The 23,294-nt window shown below is 38.2% G+C and overlaps 1 protein-coding gene across 9 annotated transcripts in view; it reads left to right on the forward strand.

Moving 5' to 3' along the window:
* The window catches only part of ERICH2 (glutamate rich 2), a 43,672-nt gene that overhangs the window by 14,422 nt on the left and 5,956 nt on the right, over window positions 1-23,294 (forward strand). For 2 of the 9 annotated variants that reach the window (XM_043505256.1, XM_043505262.1), the window contains exons 6-12: window positions 154-202; window positions 450-486; window positions 4,493-4,582; window positions 5,904-5,998; window positions 13,880-14,067; window positions 16,967-17,024; window positions 22,663-22,734. In XM_043505256.1, the coding sequence (XP_043361191.1) occupies window positions 154-202; window positions 450-486; window positions 4,493-4,582; window positions 5,904-5,998; window positions 13,880-14,067; window positions 16,967-17,024; window positions 22,663-22,734 (589 nt within the window). Of the gene's footprint in view, window positions 1-153; window positions 203-449; window positions 487-4,492; window positions 4,587-5,903; window positions 5,999-13,879; window positions 14,068-16,966; window positions 17,025-22,662; window positions 22,735-23,294 lie in introns of all 9 variants that reach the window. The other 7 variants (XM_043505257.1, XM_043505258.1, XM_043505259.1 and 4 more) reach the window with 7 other exon arrangements.

Raw genomic sequence — 23,294 nt, forward strand, 5'->3', positions numbered from 1 at the left:
AATTTCAAAGCTCCAGTTCTGAATCCTGGTGTGGAATTCTGTTAAAGTTACTGGGAATTTGCATCACTGCAAGAACCCTCATAAATGCGGGATGGATATCTTAAGTAATTACAGTGGTTTTCATTTTTAATGTTACTATTGTTGTTGTTTTAGGACCAAAAGAATGGACAGAATGGCAGATTACATGTGTTTGGTCCAAAAGGTAAGTGACCTAATAATGATTTAGTATTGGGGGGGGAGAAATTTTTTTTTTTATTATGTGTTAGCTTTCCCTGATGATTTAAAAAAATCCAGTAAGCAAGTTTTTGAGTAGTTTAGCAGTGCAAATTTTATTTGCAGCTTTGAAACATTTTATATCTGTCACAGTCAAAGAAAGTTTAGAATTGAAAATCAGAATTTGTATTAAGCAAATCAGAACTTGAAACAGCTGTTGTTCATTTGTTTTTTAGAAGAAGTGGTTATTGAACCAATTCAAACAGTGCCATGGTAAGATGATGTCTTTGGTTTTGCAGCTGATCTATTACATGCCTTTTTAAGCAATTAGAGCTAGATAATGAAATCATTTGTCAGTCAATTAATTTTGAAAGACTGGAAATGCATGGATTAACGTTTGGTTCAGTTGGCACCATTATTATTTTGATGGGGTATTTAAAATAGAATTTAAATCTCGATGATATTGTAGAAGTACATATTGTTTAAATTAAGGCCTTTAAATTTTGCGTTATTGAATAGTTATTTTCTTTCAGTTTGATTTTTTTTACTGTTGTAGAATATACTTACATAAAATTTTCAGAAACTATGAAAACATTTTCTGTTGTTTCTCTTTTGGTTTGAAAATAATAATAGAATTCATGTATAAACTAAAATTAGAAATTAGTTGATTAAAATTTAATGGAAGATTTATCTAAGAGCCAGATTCTGTATCACTGAAGTCAGCAAGAGCTTTGCTGTTATCCTTAATGAGTGCAAGTTCAGGCCGTGAATGATCTCAATTACTTTGAAAATATCAACCATTATATTTAAGATTCTTATGAGGTTAAGTGAAAACTGTGAAAATTTTTCCAAAATAAGTTACCATGGCTCTTAAATTGCTTCCATAAAAGACAACAGAAACCTCCCATCGACTTCAGTGGAACAGGATCATGCATCATGACAAGATCCCTTCATCCATGTAAGCAGTCAAAAGGCAGGTGTCACAGTACAGTAAATGATCTAAGGTCACATTTTTTTAGAAGTAGTTTCTAAATTTGGATTGTTGACTTTGTACACGTGAAAGGGTATGCATGAAAAAATGTGAATATTCTTGTTAAGGGCTGTCTGAAAATTTGTCCCCTGGTGATTATCCAAGATTGCTCCAAAATATCCTTCCTTGCTTTATTGTCATGTCCATAAAACTCAGTGTGGGGTGCCAGTTTTTTATCTCATTTATACAAGTGTAAACCTGGAGTAACTCCAAAGACTAAATGGGTCAAACTGTTAAAAGGGAACTCTTGTTCCTGGATATATTCATTTTCACAAATATTTTTGTGCATGCAAACTGTATTTACACATGTAATCTGGTAGGTAGTAGGTAGCTTGGCTTTTGACCTCTCAGTTTTCACACAAATATAATTTACCTGGAAATTGTAAAATAATGGAAATACCCATGCAAAATGTGCTGGTTTATGGAAAAGCTTGTAGATACAATTTTTTTAAAGCTACTTTTTAATATTTGGTCTTAAAATTCTTGCCAAGTGGACTGTTCTTGATGTTATGATACTTCTCTTACCATGTGACTCTATAAAATTGCTTTAGTTACTAGGTTTTTTTTTTCATTGCTGGAATTGGAATAAATTCCATTTGTGATCTTCCTCCCCACAACCCCCAAACAATCATTATGTAAAATATAACTGCAATTCATTAAAATGTGTATATTAAATATATCACTAAATCAATATTTAAAAATGGAATATTAATCTCTAGTAAAAGAGTAATTAAGTTGTAAGAATGGGTATTGTCTTTTTTCCTAGCACTGAGCTTTATTACAGGCAAGTAATTGAATGGAGGTACTTATTTTATATGAATATGTAACCCCTAGTTTGTATAATTATGTTGAGACTGTTTCCATATTTTTACTGAAGTTTGAAAACTCTTATTCAGTTAAGGGTCCTCTGTAGCACTTAACACAATTGGAAGAGTTACCTGTACATTTTCAAAACTCAGTTCACGGATGCTTGTTTCCTGTGTTAGAAAATGTGTATAAAAGATATGAGAACATCTTCCCTGCCATCTGAATGCGATCTATTTGTTTCTTCTCATTCAGCTCCATGTAGACTTTATCTGGTGAATCTTCTAAAAAGTTATTTTGAAAACTAATCTTAAATGTATAGAAATACTACATTATAATGGTCTTGGACAATTCAGTGTAAACTGGTTAGTACCTGTAGTAATGATCACAGGCATAGAATATATTTTAATATTTAATTAAAAGGAGAAAATAGGAGTTAACTGCTATATTGCATTTGATTCATTCCCGCTCACGAGAAAGGCCTATTCCTAATCAGTTATGTATAGGCCTTCTTACGTTTTGTATGGTATGTATTTGCAAAAGTGATTTTTGGATGCCCACTTTAAGACACTTTAAAGGAGTCTGATTTTTCAGAAAGTATTAAGCATCTGCCCTTTGAATATCACACCCCTTTTAAAGAGGCTCAAGTTGGGCACTCAAAATCACTTTTGGAAATTTGGTCTAGATTCTTAAGGAAAAGCATTAGTTAAAGACAATTTCAGGCTAATGATCCAAGGTATATAGGAGATATATCATATATAAAATACACCAATATGTAGTTTGTACAGACAATATATATGTTGCATTTTCTCCATTTGCATGCATCTATTCTAATTTTCTCAAAACTAAGTAATACTTTATTGTTTAAATCCAAGAGTATCTTATTCAGTTTAATTCTTGTTTTTAGTTGAATACTGTCTATATCAATATTGTTGAGGAATAGATATTAAACTCCATCTGTCCATGGATTTTTTTGTTGTATTCCATGTCTGAGTATCTTTATCACCTCTGTGAGCTAATGTAATTGGATTTTAAAAGTATCTGGGATTTTGAAAGGTAATAGGAGAGCTTTTGAAAGGTAATAGGAGGTACTAAACAAACGTTCCCTCAGATTTTGTAACTGGAGAAAATATCTATTTCCAGTGAACTATCTGTCATTATTTGTTAAATGGTGTCTACTGGAGTTTCTATTTTCTGAAATAAAAATGAAGATAAATAATTAACTTAGCACCCAGTTAGCTGGCAGCTTCATATGTTCACTGACTTGATCATTTTGATGATGATTTGGCTATTTGTAGAGATTATTGATGTTATTGATCTACTTTCAAGACTTCAAATGACATGTTTTGGGGATTTGAAGATTCAAGATGCAAAAATCAATGTCGAAAATTAATTTCTCTGTGATCCCAACTTTATATTTTTGTGCTTTAATGTAGAAAGCTACATATGCTCTTTGGGAAGCATATTCAGTTGCATAATTCAGTTGTCATTGTCATTCTGAGAGAGTTATTAAAAAGGCATAGTGAATGTTCATGAGCTGTAAACTAGGGATGTAAATACTGTTTAAAAAGTAAACATTTAAAAGTAGAAGTTTAAATGCTGTAAAAATATTTCGTTTAAATAGTAAACCAGCTGGGGCTGCTGTGTCCGGGTTGTACAGTTGGGGCAGCTCTGGCTGGCTGGTCTAGGGATGAACAGTTAAGGCAGGTTAACTTTTTACACCCCTTCTGTAAACACACAGGGAAGCTGATGATATAGCTGAGAACTGATAATCAATAAATGTGATTTCCACTACTGATTCATTTAATCAGCACATGCCATTAAATAAAATATAATTTTTTTCATTAACTGCAACATTTAGTATGTATAGAAGAACAGAGAAATGTTCTCAACATGGATGGGGCACTAATCAGGTAAAATTTGTCTTCTGTGGTTTAGTTAGGCTATTTCCTAAAGACTGGTCCTTACGGAGATTGATATGCTGTGGGATGGTAGTCTTGTACCACAAAGATGTGAGGATAAAATAATTTACATTTTTAACCATTTTATTAACTGTCAAAGTTTGAAACAGCTGCACCCTATTCAGCATTTCTTGTACATAAACAGAAATACAGTTATCTCTGTTGTACATGATCTATATAAAGAAAGACATAAATATTCAGGTTAATGACTTGCCTCCAGTGCGGGCTAAATTCAGCACTGGGTTTTTATATCACAATATACATTTAAATGAAAGGGAAAAAATAGAATCATGTATTGAGGCCATTGTACAGATCAGTCTTTTTGTTTGTTTTTGATTTTTGGTGGGGCAAAGGGCAGATGTTATTAATCTTGGGTAGCCACAAGCTCACAAGTATCAATGGAATGAACATAATTATATTTCAGTTAATGACAATATTTGATTTGTGTTTCATTATGTGAAAAACCATTTTAATTTAAACCAAGGCAGCATGGATGTGAACCAGAATCTACAAACAGAGTTTATACCCCAACAAAACAAATCTCATTATGTGCAGCTAAATCAACTTTTGAAAAGTAAGTCTTATATCTTTGTAGCTCGTTAGGTGCATTTAAGAAAAATGGGCTATTAAAATATTAACTTTGTGCTTGTTAAATAAATTTTAACCCTTTGGATTAATGCTTCAGCTATTAGCTAGTCAGGAGCACTCTGACAGAGGAAGATGGATTTATGGTCACTGGGAGGAAAGGCTGGGCTGGAAATCTTGCTAAAATGAGTATCAAATGGCCCTGTGTCCCCCATCACAAGTTAATGACCACTTCCTTGGGCTGGGAACTAACAAGGGGATGTACATCAGAAAAGGGGATGTACATCAGGGCCAGGATGGAAAATTCTAATATGAAGCCTAGGTTGGTTTGGTGTTTAGGCAAGACAAAAGCATGCTGGTAGCATGAGCATTGGTTAGGCAGCTCAGATGACTGCAGCCAGCGTGGATTGCCAGTGCCTAGCAGGAGCAAGAGCGGGCTGAGCAAATAGTATCCTGAGATGCCAGATAATCAGAAAACATTAAACAGTGCAGTGCACTGTAAACACTAAGCAATGTAAAAACACAGCACTGGAAAAGCTACTGACATGGCTACCAAAAAGCCCTACTATACCAAACCTGAATGAACCTTAATTTTTTTGTTGTAGAACCAAACTGAGCTCCAGGTTGTCCTTGGATTAATTATCTTGAAACAAAATGGCTATAAATTCCCAGGAAATCTAAGGCAGTGGAAGGCGACTTCTTGGGATGAGAGATGAAGCTCCTGCTGCTGTGGGGAACCCATGGCAGGAGAGAAATAGAAACTAAATTTACTTTGCTTCCTTTTGTTAATTTATAATTTTGATTAGGAGAATTCTTAATCTCACCATCAATTAAGGAATAAATCTTATGTCTAGAAATATCCATCATGACCTTCAAAAAGCACACAGGTTTCAGAGTAGCAGCCGTGTTAGTCTGTATTCGCAAAAAGAAAAGGAGTACTTATGGCACCTTAGAGACTAACAAATTTATTAGAGCATAAGCTTTCGTGAGCTACAGCTCACTTCATCGGATGCATTTGGTGGAAAGATGAAGTGAGCTGTAGCTCACGAAAGCTTATGCTCTAATAAATTTGTTAGTCTCTAAGGTGCCACAAGTACTCCTTTTCTTTTTGCAAAAAGCACACAGTCATCCAGCAGGCAAATCACTTTTCCATAAGAAGCAGTTATTAATTATGACAGGATTATCATATCTGGCTTATTATTTTGGTGCTGCTGCTGTACATCTTTGTAAAAATTGGGTTAACCTGGAGATGTTATTTTTAGTCTTTAAGATGCTTATTTTTTTTTCTGGAAATTATATCCAACATGTAGATGGGATTCTTCTGCAAAAAGTATAAAAAATAAAAATTCATCTAGGATTCAAGAGACTAATTTAAGATCACCCCACTACATACAAGAAACTACAGGTAAGATTTGCACTTTCTTCACTGAGTTACAGATAGGTCTCTTATTCAGCCAGCCACATCCCCCAAAAAATGAGTCTAACAATGGGTAAGGAGTAGACATTATAAAGTGATACTAGTTTCTGTGCTGCATGATTGTGGAAAGAATAGGATTTTCTTGTAAGGACTGAATGTGATATCTTAGGCCTTGTGTGTATCTGATTTGATGGAGACATTGCCTTGGTTTTGATCAGTGGTTAAGTGTCTGAAGTGCTTGCCTATAGCTTATACATCACACTATGGAAACCATCTTTTTTAGTTCTGATATCTCCTGAATTTAGGAGTGGTGGAAGATAATACATTGTAAAATTGCAAAAAGAAAATTTTAGTTTTATCTAAGAAGACTCTAGGGAATATCTAGTGTTCATGGAAGAGACTTTTCTCAGTTAGATTGAAAAGGGGCTATAATTTCATGGCTATGACATAACAGAACAGCTCATGCCATCATAAAGCAAGTACAATATATTATCCGACTTTGGCGGTTCTGAACTTCTAGAATTCTGTTTGCTTCAGTAATATTATATTGCATACAAGAAGATCTGACCACATGTAAAGTGGTTCTACAAAGGAAACTCCACATTAGGCTTTGCAGATTTTTCTTTTGTTTAATAAATGTCATCATAGAATACTATATATTATCCTTTCCCTTTTGGAATTAACATCAATTGCACAATAACAGACTGCATTTTTTATCCCTTGTTTGTTTTAATTTTATAGAATATTATATGGTGAGTGATTAAAAATTGATTTACACAAACTACATCATGAAACAACAATCAGTGAAGCTAGGACAGATAGTATCAAATCAGAAGTCATTGGTTGTTTGGTTGAAGTGAAATGTCTCTCTGAATCCCTGACAATTCTCCATGCAAATATTTTCTATCATAGTTGCCTTTTATTATTTAAAAAAATGTTTTTTGCTTCGGAGATTGGTATGGGGAAAGTGTAGTAGTCTGAAGCTTAATTTGTAGGTTTTAGACACAGCCCACAATAAGGGTGATCTCAATCACAATACCCAGAAAGGAGCACTGGTGGCCTTCTGTCTTTGGGAAATGCAGGGACTGCACCTCTTGCTATTGCTCTTCTTCTTTGGGTGCATCTGTCTTTTCCTCCAGCAGCCAGCTACTCTGTGTTTTGGGGTCAGAGCTCTGAGGAAGGGGACTGATTTCTACTTTGCCTTTAGCCCTGGTCTACACTACAGATTTATGTTGGTATAATTATATCACTCGGGGGTGCAGATTTTACTGACCTAACGCCCACTGTAGATAGTGTGTCAACAGTATGTCACATCAACATAGCAACCACCTCTTCGGGAGGTGAAGTACTTGTGCCGATGGCACAAGTACATGATGCCCGTTGGCGTAGGCATCATGTTCACTAAGCGCTACAGCTGCGCAGCTCCACCTGCTGCTGCAGCACTGTAACTGTAGACAAGTCTTGATTTAGGGTGGGCAAGGAGATTATGCATGTGCACAATTGCATAAGTATGCACATGCTGTGCACTTGTAGTCAGGGCCAGGCACAATTTGGCCCAAGGTTTATAAAAAAAAAAAACTAATCAAAATAACATTTAATAAAATACCATATAATGTTAAAGTAATGTTAAGGTTGCATAGTTAGAAATACAAGAAGTCAAGATATGCAAAAGTTAAGATTCCAGCAATGTCACTGTATTAATATTGCTGTTGGGACCCATAACTTACCCTTTTTCTGTTTTTTTTTTTGATTTTTTTAAATAAAGGAATATAATATGGGAAATCTTTAAGGTCAATGGGGAATATAAAATACTGTTTCTCCGCAGAGTTACAGATCTACTCTAGCTCCACTCTAGCAGTAAAAAGTGTTATAACACAGATACCACTAATTGTGGCATAGAACTATGTGCCAGCGCTATCCTTGTAGGATGGGCCTTTAAATGGGCCTTTATATGGGCCATTAAAAATAGATCCATCGTCCTGTTCGCTAAATGCTAAGCTAGCAATTCAGGTGTTCAGTATAATCCAGAATCAACGAAGAAAATAATACTTAGTGTAATTTTAAGTCTATTTTAAAAAATATGAAGTGAACCTTACAAAATAGCAACGTTCTTTTAATGATTCTTTCAGTGGAGTTAACATCCTGTTCACATTGTCCTCTGTAAATTGCAAGTTGTTTCATTTTCTGCTCAGGTTCTGCATGCCTCATTTCTTGACTGCACATAACGGACAGTAAGCAGCCTTTTTATTGTGTGGTTACACAGAATGGGAACATAGGATGCAAAAAATAGATTTAAAAAACTTAATTTCTAATCTCTATTTCTAATGAAATACTGTCTGCTCAGATGTATGCAGTTAGTTCAAAGAGACCTATAAAAGATATTTTTTGTAGAACGTTACAAGGCATTAAAGTAGCCTGAAATAAACTTTGTAAAGGAGTAAAATTAGAAACCAAGAGTAAGAAATATCTAGTTTATAATGGGAACTGTTTTATAATATTAACTATAGCTGTTGCTACAGTGCAACTGATGTAATATAAAAACTAAACAAAGTGAAATCAGTTACAAGTAAGTGTAACCTATTCCTGCCATTTCTTGTCGTCAGCCAATCAGTCATTGGGTGGTACTTCGTCAGAATGTTGCCTTCCTTTCAAAGACATATTGTAAAACATAACTCAATTGGTCTGATCAAAAATAAAATATATTAAGGCGAGAGAGAAAATCCAGTTTAATCCAAAGAAACAGCCTGCATAACATATTTATTCTTAATTTCTAAATAACATAGGTAGGTACAATTAAGGACATTACATTTTATGCAGAACATATCCTCTCTGGTGAGCTTGTCTCTTTCTCCTCTGCGGCTTTTGCTGAGCAGCTTGGCAGTGAAACCGTCTTTCCGCTCCAGGTAACTGTCATCCATTCTTCCTTCCTCCTCAGGTATCTCCAATCCCCCAAGTTTTAGTCAGTGATGCTTTTGATGTTCCAAGGTGTTAGCCTATTCATCAATCCCAGGCATGCAAACAAAGATGTTTACAGACATCCCTTTTGAGGGCAAATGACACATTCTTATAGGATGTCCTATATATTTTAAAGACATTCAATAGTTGCCCTTATGTAAACAAGTTTGGGTTTCTGTTTATGCTACTGTTACACTTATTTTTCCAAATGTTCCTTTGAAAGTATAGCCACACAGCACATGACTCTTAGCCTACATTTCAGCTCTCAGGTGATTGTTGTTGGAAGAAGCCATTTTGGCATGATAATTCGACTTCTTTCAAATGTGCCTGACAGAAAGTGTTAACTTGGAAAACTGCTCACTGTTTACCTGTTAGAGTTCTTAGTCTTAAAGTTCCTTTTTACCAGCATTTCAATTCGTTAATATTAATAATTGACATAGTATTTAGCACAGTTTTACTGCCCTTTAAGGGAATCTTGGTGATTAATATACAGTTGCTCTGCCAGCACTTATACTCCCTTTTATGAGCTAGCATATGATGTCATAGTTAAGTCAAGGCTAGTTAATAAAGAACTGAGTTGACGCAAACTTGAAACTCTTTAAAATCTGGCAAGAAGACTACTGATAGATTCTATGGAGCTGCAGTCAGCAATAGAAACTGGGATAGTTGGTGAGCTAACCCCAGGATAATGTCTAAGAGATCTTGTTTGTTTTGGGGCCTGAACCAAAGTCCTTTGACATCAACAGATTCCTATTAACTTCAGTAGGCTTTGGATCAGACCCTAACAGCATTCCCAGACAAGCTAGTTCTGCCCGTCAGTGGCTCTATGCAGCAACTATATGAATGTTATTAAGGCACTTTAATGTCTGTGATCTTAGATTATATTAAATTGGCTTTTAAAGACATTCTAGATTCTACCCCCGCAACCCACCTCCTCGTGGTGTCACTACAGGGCAGAATTGAGGCATTTCCATAACTTAATATGTTTGGCTTTCTTTTAAATTTAACTTTTAACCCTGAATTTCCTGGATTTACAACAATTGGTTTGGGAATAATTACAACATCCTTTAATGTATTTTACCCTAAATTACTGATATATACTCTCCTCACCTACTTAATATAATATTTTAGGAACGTCTGTTTTTGTTTTTTAAATTCCATACATTAACTCCAACCAAGAAACTCAAAGATAATGCTATGTGATACTTAATATCTTCAAATCATTAGACTTACCAGCTTTAAATATTTTTTTTAACAATTTTAACTTTTTATAGCCAGATGCACTAGTATGTCCTGATTGTGTTACTCTAGTCTGCAGTCATATGATGCAGTCAGAGCATCCTGGTCAGTCAAACTGTCTACAGCTGCTTTGTTTTCACCAGAATAGCTCAAAGCAAGGGGGGAATTACATCCCAGTTTCCCTCTTCTTCCTATCCTCCAAATTCCCCCTCCTCTTCTACTTCCCTAGGTTCCCCTGCACATATGCGCACACCCAATTTCTCCCTCTCTCCCTTCTATACCCTTGCTTACATGTGTGCCTACTTGCACACAGACATGGTTCCCTTTTCACTCCTGCCCTCTTGCTGGGTAGATCTTGAAAAGACACCAGCAGATCTCCCAAGCCTTGTACCATCTAGCCCTGGTCAGAAGCCTGACTAGTATAAGTTCATTACACAGTTCGCCCCTCCTTTGATGTGGAGAGGACACACACTAGATTTTGTAAACTGAGCTGAGATTTCCCAAGCACTTCTACCAAAACACACTGTTTTAGGTAAAATATAAAACAGATTTGTGAACTGCAGAAAGATAGATAGGTTTTAAGTGATTATAAGTGGTAGGCATGAAAGGTCAGAGATAGTTACCAAAGACAATAAAAGGTAAGCATGCAGTCTAAATTTTGAATCTTATTAGACTGAGCAGTATTTGGATCAAGCAGTTTTTCTTACCCCACTGGATGTCGCAGGTTGGTTTACAGTACTTAATACACAGACTTTCCATTTAAGCCTGGGTCCAGCCTCCTCAGTTCAAGTCTCTGTCTTCCCAGCATTCTTGTTGCTTCCAGCCTAGGTGGGGGAGGAGAAAGGGTAAAAAGCAAGATCCACTGTCCTTTATTTTATACCCTCAGTCCATGTGCCAGGAAAATACTTGCTGAGTCAGTGTTGAGCAATCCCCCATTGCTTGTGCAACTCTCTTAGAGCATTGTAAATCCCTTGTTTACAATTCCCCTGCTGATTAATGGTCATTTAACACCCACCTGGCTGTGGATCACCTTCTTTGTTGTCACTGGAGAACTAGCAGTGGAGGACTCCCAAACTTGCGGTATATTTTAATAACAACCAAAGAGTGAAGTCTCATAACTTCATACACACTAACAATACACATATTTTGACAGAAATATGGGTTTCAGGAGGTCATGACCTTTCATATACCATCTTACATGGCATGCTTTTTATGAAATATCAGAACAATATATGAATGATGAATATGGGGATTACAGGATGCTATTTTGAGGTACAGTGTATCACAGGGGGAAATGACCATTAATACGAAAAAACATATTTTTTCAAATGTAGCCTACACACAGTAAAGATTTCAGTAAATAAACCACAGGGGAAATTTTGAAAAATGTGCATTATTCTGTTCATAAGATCATTTGGGACAAAAAGTCTAGCAGCAGGTGCTGAATTTCTTATCTTTAAATTTAATTTAATTCCTAAACTAATTATCAAAGAAATGTAAATTAATTCTTAATCAAAGAGTAAGTGCTGGTAATTTTGGTTAGGATACACAATTTTGTATATACATAAGCAGTTGAATCTCTAATTTAAGTGCAAAACAGCTCAGCCTTAATAATGGAACTGCAACTGGCACCTCCATAACAGAGTATTGGTATTCATTAACTTTATGAATTCCATGTTTTTTTTCTAATTAGAAGTTGTCTTTTCTTCAACTTTCATTTTTCTTCCTTATTACTTTGTTCGGTGACACCTGCTGTTAGCTAGATTGCTCTATAGGAGAACGTCTTAAGGATAAAATTGGTAAAGTTGATGTCCCTCTAAGACTGTCTTTCTGTAAAACAAAAATATACTGCATTTTTGGCTTCCAGAAGATCAAACATTGTTATAGGCACCATCAGTACAATGGCTCTTCTTTCAGAATATTTAGCTGAAAGAATGGTGTTACAGCTGAGGTAAAATTTTCTTATCAGAACCCATTCTGCTTTTATGATCCTGATTCAGAGCCCACTGAAGTCAGAGTCTTTGTATTGACTTAACAGGCCGTGTGTTTGTATATGTTTCTGCACTTTGTTAATTTGAAATCTCAGAAAACTTTATCAGACCTTCTTACCACAATTTCATAGTACTTCTCCTCAAACACATTAGCTTGTAGTTTGTGTATTTAAGATGAGAGATTTGACTGAAGAAGGGCATATACTGCAAGCTGGCACAATCCAAGCTTTGCCACCTAGTTCTGCCAGTAGCTCATGCCTGCTTATTTCAATCTTGGGACTTTGCAGGAGAGGCTATCAGCTGGACTCCATTAGGTCATGGTTCAATGATGTGAACAAAAACCCACTAGGACTCAGCTGAGACCAGCAACCTTTATTGACCTCTCACTGATTTTCAACTCAAAAGATTAGGCACTAATCTGTGTGTTCATTTCAACGTATAGTCCTAATATGAGACCTGAGAAATAAATTCGCTCATTAGTGAATAAGTCCTTCTATAATAATTTCATTCACATTGCACATGCATATAGATGTACTTATTTGAATGTGCATTCAATCACAATTCTTACTTCCTTTTCATGCTAAAGCACCTATGTGTTCAGCCAGTAGATCATTTGATTAACTGGACATTCTAATACCTCTTGGGGAAAAGAGATATCATCTCATGCACTTAAGCCTCTGTGAACTGTTGTATTGTATTTGTGCTGGAAGAGAGCTTTCATCTTTAATAATAATAATAATAATAATAATAATAATAAAAACACCCTACTCACCAGGGTGTTTCAGACCAAGACAGCAGCTTCTTCAAAATTGCCAGCCAGGCTGTATACCCCTCTTCACTAGAGGAATGGCATTGTAAATTTACTAATGCTTTATAATACTTAAAAGTGACAGAGCAGGTTTCTTCTTGGTTGGGTTTTGTTAGGCAAGTCCAAGAAATGCTAGTCTGCAGTTTGTGGTATTAGGTATTACTCATATGTGACATGGCAGCAATTTTAAATACTCAAAATGTACTCATGGGAAAACCTTTACAAATATAATGAAGAAGAAATTAAATGAAATAATAAATACTTAATGCACTGTTATGATTGAGAATATAAGTAAAACAAAAGTTAGGAAGGTGACAGTTATGGTTCCCAAAGCAACTATTACTTTCTCAAATTTTGCATTCTTTTTCAGGTAAAGTAGTTATTCTTCAGTGCTTTCAAAGACATGTAAGACACTCATTCTGTAAAACAAAAATATACTGCCTTTTGGCTCCAAGCAGATCAAACATTGTTATAAGTACCATCAGTACAATTACTCTTCTTTCAGAATATTTATCTGAAAGAATGGTATTACAGGTGAGTTTCTGTAATATAACAAGTTTTAAAATGGAGTTCCAGTTATGACATGTTACATTCAGCAGGCCTAATCCTTCCCTGAGAGGTGCACCATACAATTCTTATTTTCTTCAGTGGTAATTATCCTAGTGTATATGAAGGCACAGTTGAGCTCAGTAATGTAAATATTAACTTTTCTGTTTATCTTCTTACATCAAAAATATTTTTCAACTGTATACAAAAGCACCTTGTCAATGAACCTCATTAACTAATTAATGCTTATGAATTGAACACACAAAATGCACTGTAAGTGCTAAGTATTATTTGTTTTTATTGTTGATATAATATTCATTTTGAATTTAGACAATAAAGAGAAAAATTCCAGAAATGTAGAAAAGCCAGCAAACAATGAACTCAGCACTGAATTTCAGACAAATAGTATTGGTGACCATAATATTGATGAGCAGCTGTCAGAAACGACAGATGACGACGAAAGCAGCAGTGAAAATGAAGATAGAAAAAGAAATGCACCAATAGAGTTGCTGGGAGAGGTAAATTTCACTCCCGGCCCCCGCCTTCCCGAACAGTGTGAACATAGACTGAGGGACCCATGTACTCTGCAGCACAGCGGGACCCAATTCTGTAGCAAACACTCCATAGTTCTGCCAAATTCTGCATCAGTGTTTATTTATTGTATCTGTCATGTGCAAACATGCTTGCGACCATGTTTCAAAATTGAAAATACTCATTGATGCACAATTCATCAATGATTATTTTCAGCAATGACTATTTTTTATCTTTTTTTTGTTCTGTTTTTTGTCCTCCAGATGACCCAACTCTGTGGGCTTCAGTGGTTACAATGTTTTCTGGGTGTCTCAGCTCCAAATCTCTTTTCCCTTCATCATGCATGCTATCAAAATTGGGGAGCTTATAGTGAGATTCAGTGGTTCATCTGAGTTCAACAGGCCTCTATTCTTTAGACAGTCTAGCTGCCCAGCCTGAATTTATGGTTTTCCCCCTGCTCCCTGGCCACAAACTGGTCTCTAGCCCTTGCTCCTTGAACCTGTCTTGTCTTTTCTGTAGAATAGTGATACACTATAATCAGTTAATTCCTCTTGTGGATAAAGATGCAGAGTAAGAGGCAGCTTTGAGCAGGTCCCAGCAGGACAAGATGACAAAAGAACCCAAGATGCTAGGCATCTGGCTACAGCAAAATAGTAAACTATGAACAAAAATACTGAATTCTGTGGTATCTTGGAAAAATGCCAAAGCCCACAGTTGCACAATCAGTGTCCCTGGAGCCCTGAGTGAAATGACTGGGGCCATTCACATCTCTCAGAAGTATTGTTTTCAGGCTTGTAGACTCAGATGGCCACCGTTCACAATTGGCTTACATTTTTTAGGTTTGTATGCCCATAAGGGTTAGAAACTTAATTTTTTAATAGAATCCTAAACCACACTTGTGCAGCAAGGGGTGAATTCTGTGGCAAGTTCTGCAGTTGTGGAATACTTGGGGCTCTGCGACTGGCACTGTAATGGTAAATACTGTGTTGAAAACTAGTCTTTTTATGCATGTACTATGCAAACAAAATCCCTCTGACACTGTCAAAAACGATTTTTCAAAAAATATTCCTGTCTGAAAGATGTTTGCTTGTATTTAGTTGTTTGAAGAGGGAAAACAGTTCAGTCAGCTTTGTATGACGACTTCTCTTCTAAGCACTACAAGAGATCCTGAGTACCCACTGTGTGTTTAATACTCAGTTGGAGTACGCAGTGTATATGGAAAAGAGTTTTGTTTTTTTCCTTCCTGTTACCTAGACTTGAATATCAAAATGTTTGTGAAATGGTAGCTGGTATGTTTTTTCAGCTAATTGGTTGTGTTTGCTCAACATCCAGTGGCTCCTTTTATTTTTTTTTAAACAAAGCATGAGATGTGTAGTGATCCTGTCAAATGCCTAAATGGAGCAAAGTACTTAAGCATATGCTTATATCCCATTGATTTCATTAAGAGTTAAGTATGTGTTTTAAAGTTAAGACTCTGCTGTCATTGTGATACTAATACGCTTACAGGTAAAATGATGCAGTAAGAAACGCCCTGGAATAATATTTTTGCGTGGCAAGCTGAAGAAAACCTTACTCAGCTCCTGTTTTGCAGGACTGACTATCTTTGCAGTCGCCAACAAAGCTTTATTAGTTGCTATTGAGTGTACAAAAGGTGGGAAGGGTCAGAGACTTAAATCTAGATCCTATGCTGTAGGAGAGACATGAGCAAAACTCAAAGTAGTGTAGGTCTGCCTATTATGAACATAGCTCCAAGAATTTAAAGAGAACTGTTGACTTTAACAACTCTTAAACTGTCTACTTGATTTCAAATGAAAGAATAGTGATAATATTCATTATTAAAACAACAGCCAGCAGTTACCACACAGTGCTGTCTGAGATACTCTATTATCTAAGGAGAGAAAATGATGATACCTCAGATAACTTTTGGCCAATGTTGATTTTTATTTTTATTTTTTTTTAGTGGTGACCATTGTATTCATCATATTTCTTATGTGGTAATTAGTTTTTAACATCCTGTCATTAATTATATAAGTAGATTCTTATACTGCGTTTAACCATTGTCTCACTATTCTGATAATTTCATCTCAAACATCAGTTAAATGGGTCTGTTGTGGATTTCCATTTGTTAGTTTAGTATTACTGCTTTTAGATCATTGAGATCTTTATGGATTTATGTTTGAGTTTGGGGTTTTTCCCCCTCTTACTTGATAGCAATGAATGATAGCATGTTTGAGATCCAAGGCTGTTCCATCTGATGCCAAAAGTAAACTGTGGACCCAACAGGTGTTGTCAGGGCTTGATTCAAGACCCTTGTCCACACTGTGCCATACTGACAGTGAAGCCTTGTGTTATTTACTCTTGTCAAATATATATCTCAGGGCTATTAATTTTTACCTTATGTGAGCAGAGGTGTTACTTAGGATACCTGTTGTAAAAAAAATAATCAGTTCTCACATCAAACTTAGGCCACAATCCTGAAGACACTTAAGAGTGTGCATGACTTTACTCATGTGAGTAGTTCCACTGGAGTCAATTGGATTACTCATTTGTAAAGCAACACATGTACCAAGTTGTTTCCAGAGTAACTTGGCTGTGTGCTTAGAGTAACACAATTACACAGAAATATAGTCCTCAATTCTAAGATGTTGTAGCTTCGATGGAGTTTGTACAAGTCGTGGTGGGACTAACAGTTGTTCACTGTCCCCTGGTGGATCTACTTTGAACAATAGAAAAATTCTGCACTTTATAGCTGTTGGGAAAATTGATCAGAGTTCTCACTAAAGTATTTTTATATAAAAACTGACCAAACTTGGAACTAATTCTCAAAGTGTGCACATCAACAATTTTCTGTATTAATTTTCATACTAAACCATATTGTTCTTTTAGTTCCTGAAAGCAATTATGGATCAAGACTACAGTCTCTCAAAGAAACTGTGTCAGATGAGTAAGTATATATATATATATATATATATATATATATATATATATAAAAAACTTTTTTACATTTCACCTGTTTCATTTTATTATTTCTCCTCATGTCCATTTTCTTAATTGCTTATAAATCCTTAGTCACCTTGAACGATTGGTCCATCAGCCCTAAAAGAGAGCCAATCACACCATGTCATTCGTGTTGTTCTAGCCATTCCTTCAACCACCCGCTGGCTAGGCTTTCAGTGGCACCAGACACCTGATCAGAATAGCAAACTGCAGCCTGGACCCCCTGAGCCCAAGCGATCCACCAGCCTCAGCCTCCCCAGTAGCTGGGATTACAGTCATGCGCCACTGTGCCTGGTGCTGATAAATAAATTTCTTAATTGTTCAGGAGCCTTTCATTTTGGATTTGGCTTATATAAAATTTCTCTGTTTTCAGTAATATGTGCCAGCTTCCTCCATGAAAAATAATTCTTCTCCATGCAGGAGAGAATTCTGATGAAACCTCAAATCATCCCTACCCTGCTACATCCTCTCTCTATCCACGAAACTGTAACCTTGTGGAATTCCCAGAGACAGATTTCCACATAGTTGGAATGAAGGAAGGAACGTGCTATGAAGGTAGCGCTCTCCCTTCCATCTGGATTTGTAGCTGCAGGCTTGTGAAAGCTGTCTGAAGCATAGAGACCATAATACCATATGGAAGCATAGTAGCATTTTTCATATGAGCATTGCAGAGATTTTTTTCTAAGTATTAATTAATTCTGACACACAGCATCCCTATGTAGTAGACAGGTAGTGTTGCTCTAGAGATGAGTAAACTGATGCATAGAGAGATTAAATGACTCGCTTGAGGACACAGTGAGTCAGTGCCAGAACCATTTATAGAACCTAGGAGTCTTGACTTCCAGTTCCCTATTTTATCTTCTAGCCAGACTATACACTTCTCCAATCAAAATGGGGAAGGTAGCATTACAAGTTACTGCAGACCAAATGGGGTGAAATTTGAGGAAACTAAGTCTAGCATAGACAAGACCAGTAATAAATTAACAAATAGTGAAATTATGATACCACAGTTGACAGTTGCTTAATAGTCAAGTAATTGAGGGAGGGGTTGGATTTTTTGGTTAACACCCATTTAACTTCAATATCTAATGGACATTTTGGAGAAAGGATGTCTTTGTTAAAGAGTCAGGCCTTGTCTACACTACAGAGTTTTGTAGACACAAGTTATGCCGACAGAAACTGGTATAATTACATCACTTGTGCATGTTCACACAATTCTCCTTCTGTTGGCGGAGCTCGTCTACACTTGGTGGTCTACCATCGACAGTGAGAGCAGTGCACTATGGGTAGCTACCCTACTGTGCTACTCGCCACCTTCTGCAGCTAGGAGTTGTGGGAAGGCAGATTGGATCACAGTGCATCATGGGTGTGGGCTCAACATCCCATGATACAATTCTTTCCATCCCAGCATTCCATGCATTTTGCAGCATTTTTCAACAGCCCGTTACTGTGTGCCCGCCATCTCTGGTTGAAAGCATGTATCCCGCACTGCTCTTTATTGTTGTGGTCACTGTTATGAACACCTCGGGATGATCATGCAGTATATCATGAGCTCACAATTTGAACAGGAATCGGAGTTGCCTGATCTGTGTGTGCCCTGGAAAGAAACAACACAAGATTACTTTGGACATTCACGGAGCAGCTAAACACATTGGACTGTCACTTTTGGGCTCGGGAAACCAGCACTGAGTGATGGGATCGCATACTTATGCAGGTTTGGGATGACAAGCAGTGGCTGCCAACTTTTGTATGCGGAAACCTTCCTGGAACTGTGTGGAGAGCTCGCCCCAGCACACCAAAATGAGAGCTGTCCTCTCAGTAGAGAAGCAAATGGCAATCGCTATGTGGAAGCTGGTGACTCCGGACTGCTACCACTTGGCCGCAAATCAGTTTGGAGTGGGGAAGTCCATCGTTGGGGCAGCGTTAATGCAAGTATGCAGGGTCATTAATTGCATCCTCCTATGAAGGATTGACACTCTTGGAAATGTGCATGAAATATTGGATGGCTTTGTGGCAATGGGATTCCTTAACTGCGGAGGGGCGATAGATGGCATGTATATTCCAATTTTGACCTGGACCAACTTGCAGTGGAGTACATCAGTAGAAAGGGGTACTTCTCTATGGTACTGAAGGCACTTGTGGTTCACCCTGAGCACAGTGAGTTTCACTGACATCAACATGGGGTGGTCCAGGAAGATGCATAATGCAAACATCTTCAGGAACACTGGCCTATACAGAAAGCTGCAAGCAGGGCCTTTCTTTCCCGACCAGAAGATTCAAGTAGGGGATGTTGAAATGCCCATAGTGATCCTGAAAAACCCAATGCACTCCTTACTCCTGTAGCTCATAAAATCTTACACGGGGCATCTGGACAGCAACAAGGAGCCCTTCAACAATAGGCTGAGCAGGTGGAGAGTGACCATAGAATGTGCCTTTGGCAGATTAAAAGTGCACTGGCACTGCCTTTATGGCAGGTTAGACCTAAATGAGGAAAATATTCCCATGGTCATAGCAACCTGCTGCACACTCCATAATATATGTGAGTCTAAGGGTGAAAAGATTCCCCCGGACGTGGAGCACAGAGGCGGATCAGCTAGCTGCAGAATTTGAGCAGCCAGATACGAGGGCTATTAGAGGGGCACAACAGGAGGCTATTCGAATCAGGGAGGCTTCAAGGCAATGAGCATCAGTAATGCCTTTCTATACAGCGGTCATGCTTTATTATCTTGCCGCCTTGCATTAAAGTTGTGATGATTCCTGACCAGGATTTGTAGACAGCAAATGATCAAATTGCCGCTATGTATTTCTACCAGCCGCAACCACCATGTGTGGGGCAGTTTGCTTTTATTAAATAACAATTAACACACACAAAAGGATTGCTGGGAAGGGAGATAAGAGTGCAGGGTAGTATATGCTTTCATAGCTGTGTGTAACTCCAGCTATCATTTTGGAAGTTGTCTGAAGGGGTGGAGTGAATGAGGTACCGAGACATTCTGGGAAGTTGCAAAGACTGTATGGGAGGAGTTTGGGGGGTCATGGAAAGCAGTTCTGTATTGGCTATGGGCGGGGGGCAAGCAAGCATCTGTTCTGCCTGGAGCGTGATTAGGGACTTCAACATCTCTGTTTGCTCCTCCATCAATTTTGTCATCTGCTCCTGGCCCTTTACAATTTGTTCCTTGCTCTCCTTTCTGTGCTGCCTTTCTATTTTAAATTTTTCCTTCAGGGTCTCTCTCCACTCCCTGTGTTCTCTTTTTTGACCTCTGAGGATTGAAGCACCTCCTGTAACATTTCCTCCTTGGTGCACTGTGGTCACTTCGTTTTCCGGCAGAGGTGCTCTGCCAGTACGTAGGGGGTTCCCTTGAAGGCCACATCTGCAGAAGCACAAGAAACAATATACAGAAGCATGATTGTTAGTTCATGCACAACATGAATCATTATAATAAAATATACCTCTTTTCAAATATGAATCACTTTTTCACTGTCCCTTGGCAAGCACACATCTCGGTGAACACCCTAAACACGGTGAGTTTGGCCCAAGGAGGGAGGGTGGTCTTGGATGTTGAAGATGGGGCAAAGGGTCTAGGTTTTTTTTAAGGGAATAAGTGCAGAAGAGTATTGCAAATTCTGTCCCAGTTTTCCACAAGCGGGGATCATTGAAGCCAATATCTCACTCCTGAGGGTATGCAAGGGTTCATCTCCTGCATGCTTGCAGGTTCAGACCCAGTCCCTATGCTGCTCACCCATGTGCCGCTTTGGTCCCTGCTCAAGGAATTGCTGATTGATGCATGAAAGTTTCCTACAATGTGGGACGGAACAAAGCAGCTCTGCCAAGGAACTTTCAGCAGAGGTTTGCCAGGTACCTCCAGGAAAGTTTCCTAGAATTCTTGCAGGAGGATTCTCATGAAATCTCGGTGTGCATTAACACACTATTTCACTGCACTACTTAGCTGCACAAGACAATGTGGAGCACACACAAATACAGCTAGTCTTGTAGATTTCTATCCCTTCACCCACTTTTAGAATATTCAGAGCAAAGGACAGCTCTACCTCATATAACCAAGCAGCATCAACTCAAAAAGATCACTTACCAAGGCTATCCTCTACTGCATCATGCGCGCCAGAGACTGGCTGCCAGAACTGGCTAGACCCCTCAGGAGTGGAAAATAGGTCCTGACTCACCACGCCACTGGACGACCCTGGCGTGTGCTCCACATTGTCCTCCATCTCGACCTCCTCGTCCATAACTTCGTCCACGGGGTCGAGTGCGCTGTCCACTGCCTCCAGCCCCACTGAAATATCCACAGGGCTGTTGGCAGTGGAGGTGGGGTCATTGCCGAGAATGGTATCCATTTCCTTATAGAAGCAGCAGGACTGTGGCGCAGCACCAGAGTGATGATTTGCCTCTCTTGCCTTCTGGTACGCCTACCTCATCTCCTTTATCTTCGTTCGGCAATGCTGCATGTCCTGTTTGTAGCCTTTCTCCAACAAGCCACAAAAAATTTGGCCATAGGTATCGAAGTTCCTATGGCTGGAGTGGAGCTTGGACTGCACAACCTCTTCTCCCCACACTGCCAGAAAATCCAGCAACTCAGGTGTGGTCCAAGCAGGAGAGTGTTTGCTGTATAGCGCCGCCATGGTCAGCTGTACACGCTGAGCATACAGGAAGTGGAATTTCAAAAATTCCGGGGCCTATGGGGTGGATGCCTGTGTATCTGGGTGCAAGGGAGCAGAGTTTGAACTGCTGACCAGAGCTGTCCGGATGGGCATTGTGGGATACCTCTTGGAGGCCAATTAGAGTGACATAACCAACTGCGGTGTCTTCACTGACGTTTTGTCGATATAACTTCGCCCCAAATAGCTCTCTCTCATTGAGGTGGTTTTATTTGTTGGCAAAGCAAGAGAGTTTTGTCAGCAGAAGGAGCATTCCAGTGTGCGCACTTCCACTCTTTTGTCTACAAATGGCAGCTTAATAATCATTTCGTGTGTTTACCTATTTATTTTTAAATGTGAATGAATTTAGTTCCCAGAAAAGTAAGGGACTAATAGTACTGATATGACTGAATGTGGTATAGTATGGCAAAGTGCTGTTGTAACAGGGATCATTTCCTGTGGGTTTCCATACAGTAACTGTGTATCTGTGGTTCCAGATTAGATTTCACTAATTTTTCAATAGATTAGGTTTTATAAATATTTTTTCCCTTATGGCATCATTACAGGGCTCCAAACAACATTAACTCAGCATCTTCATGCCTGAACATATTTGGGTTTATTTTATGTTTAACTTTATATCTGAATTTCTTGGGTTTGTTATGCCTATTTCTTGTAACATTAACACATTTTTGTAAGTTACATATTTACTGATATATACTCTCAACATTAACTCCAGCTTAATATAGTATTTCATGAGGAAATATAAATACAAATAACTGAGAAATCATTGTTTGCATTTTAAGTCTCTGAAATCAAAATTATGCCACTATCTGACAGCATACGCTTTAACAATATGCCTTGAAACTATTCAGCAGTCTGTCAATTGCTATTGTCACCATACAGAATTATTAACGTATCCTGTTGTCAAATTTCAGTTCTAATATATGAACCAGAAAATACTGAGGCCAAGCAGTTTCTTCCACTTCTTGAAGAAAAGTTGCTGATAGGTAAGTTTGAGAACACTAACTAACTGTTGGAGAAGCGTTCATGCTTTTCACAAGTAAACAATATTTGGGACTGCTGTAACTGCATGGACCCTATTTTATTTTTAAAAACTATAGGGTGAGAAATATTTTTATCACTTTTGTGTTTAATGTGTCTTAAGTGTAATATATTAGGCGAGTGGTTCTAAAACAGGGGTCTGGGGCCCCCTGGGGGGGCTGCGAGCAGATTTCAGAGGGTCCGCCAAGCATGGTTGGTATTAGACTCAATAGGGCCATGGGCAGAAAGCTGAAGCCCATCTTCATGGGGTTGAAACCTGCGGCCCCGAGCCACAACATCCAGGGCTGAAGCCAAAGCCTAAGCAGTGGAGTGCCTAAGCAACTTAGCTTTGTGGGTCCCCCTGTGGCATGGGGCCCTGGAAGGGCCGGCTCCAGGCACCAGCTTTCCAAGCAGGTGTTTGGGGCGGCATTTAGAACTGAGCGGCAGTCCGTGTCCCGTGGCGGCAGTTCAGTGGCGGCTCCACTGCTGTTGCGGTGGTGGCAATTCGGCGGCGACTGCTTGTAGC

Source organism: Dermochelys coriacea, chromosome 11, assembly GCF_009764565.3.
Source record: "Dermochelys coriacea isolate rDerCor1 chromosome 11, rDerCor1.pri.v4, whole genome shotgun sequence".
In the NCBI taxonomy this organism is placed as follows: Eukaryota; Metazoa; Chordata; order Testudines; family Dermochelyidae; genus Dermochelys; species Dermochelys coriacea.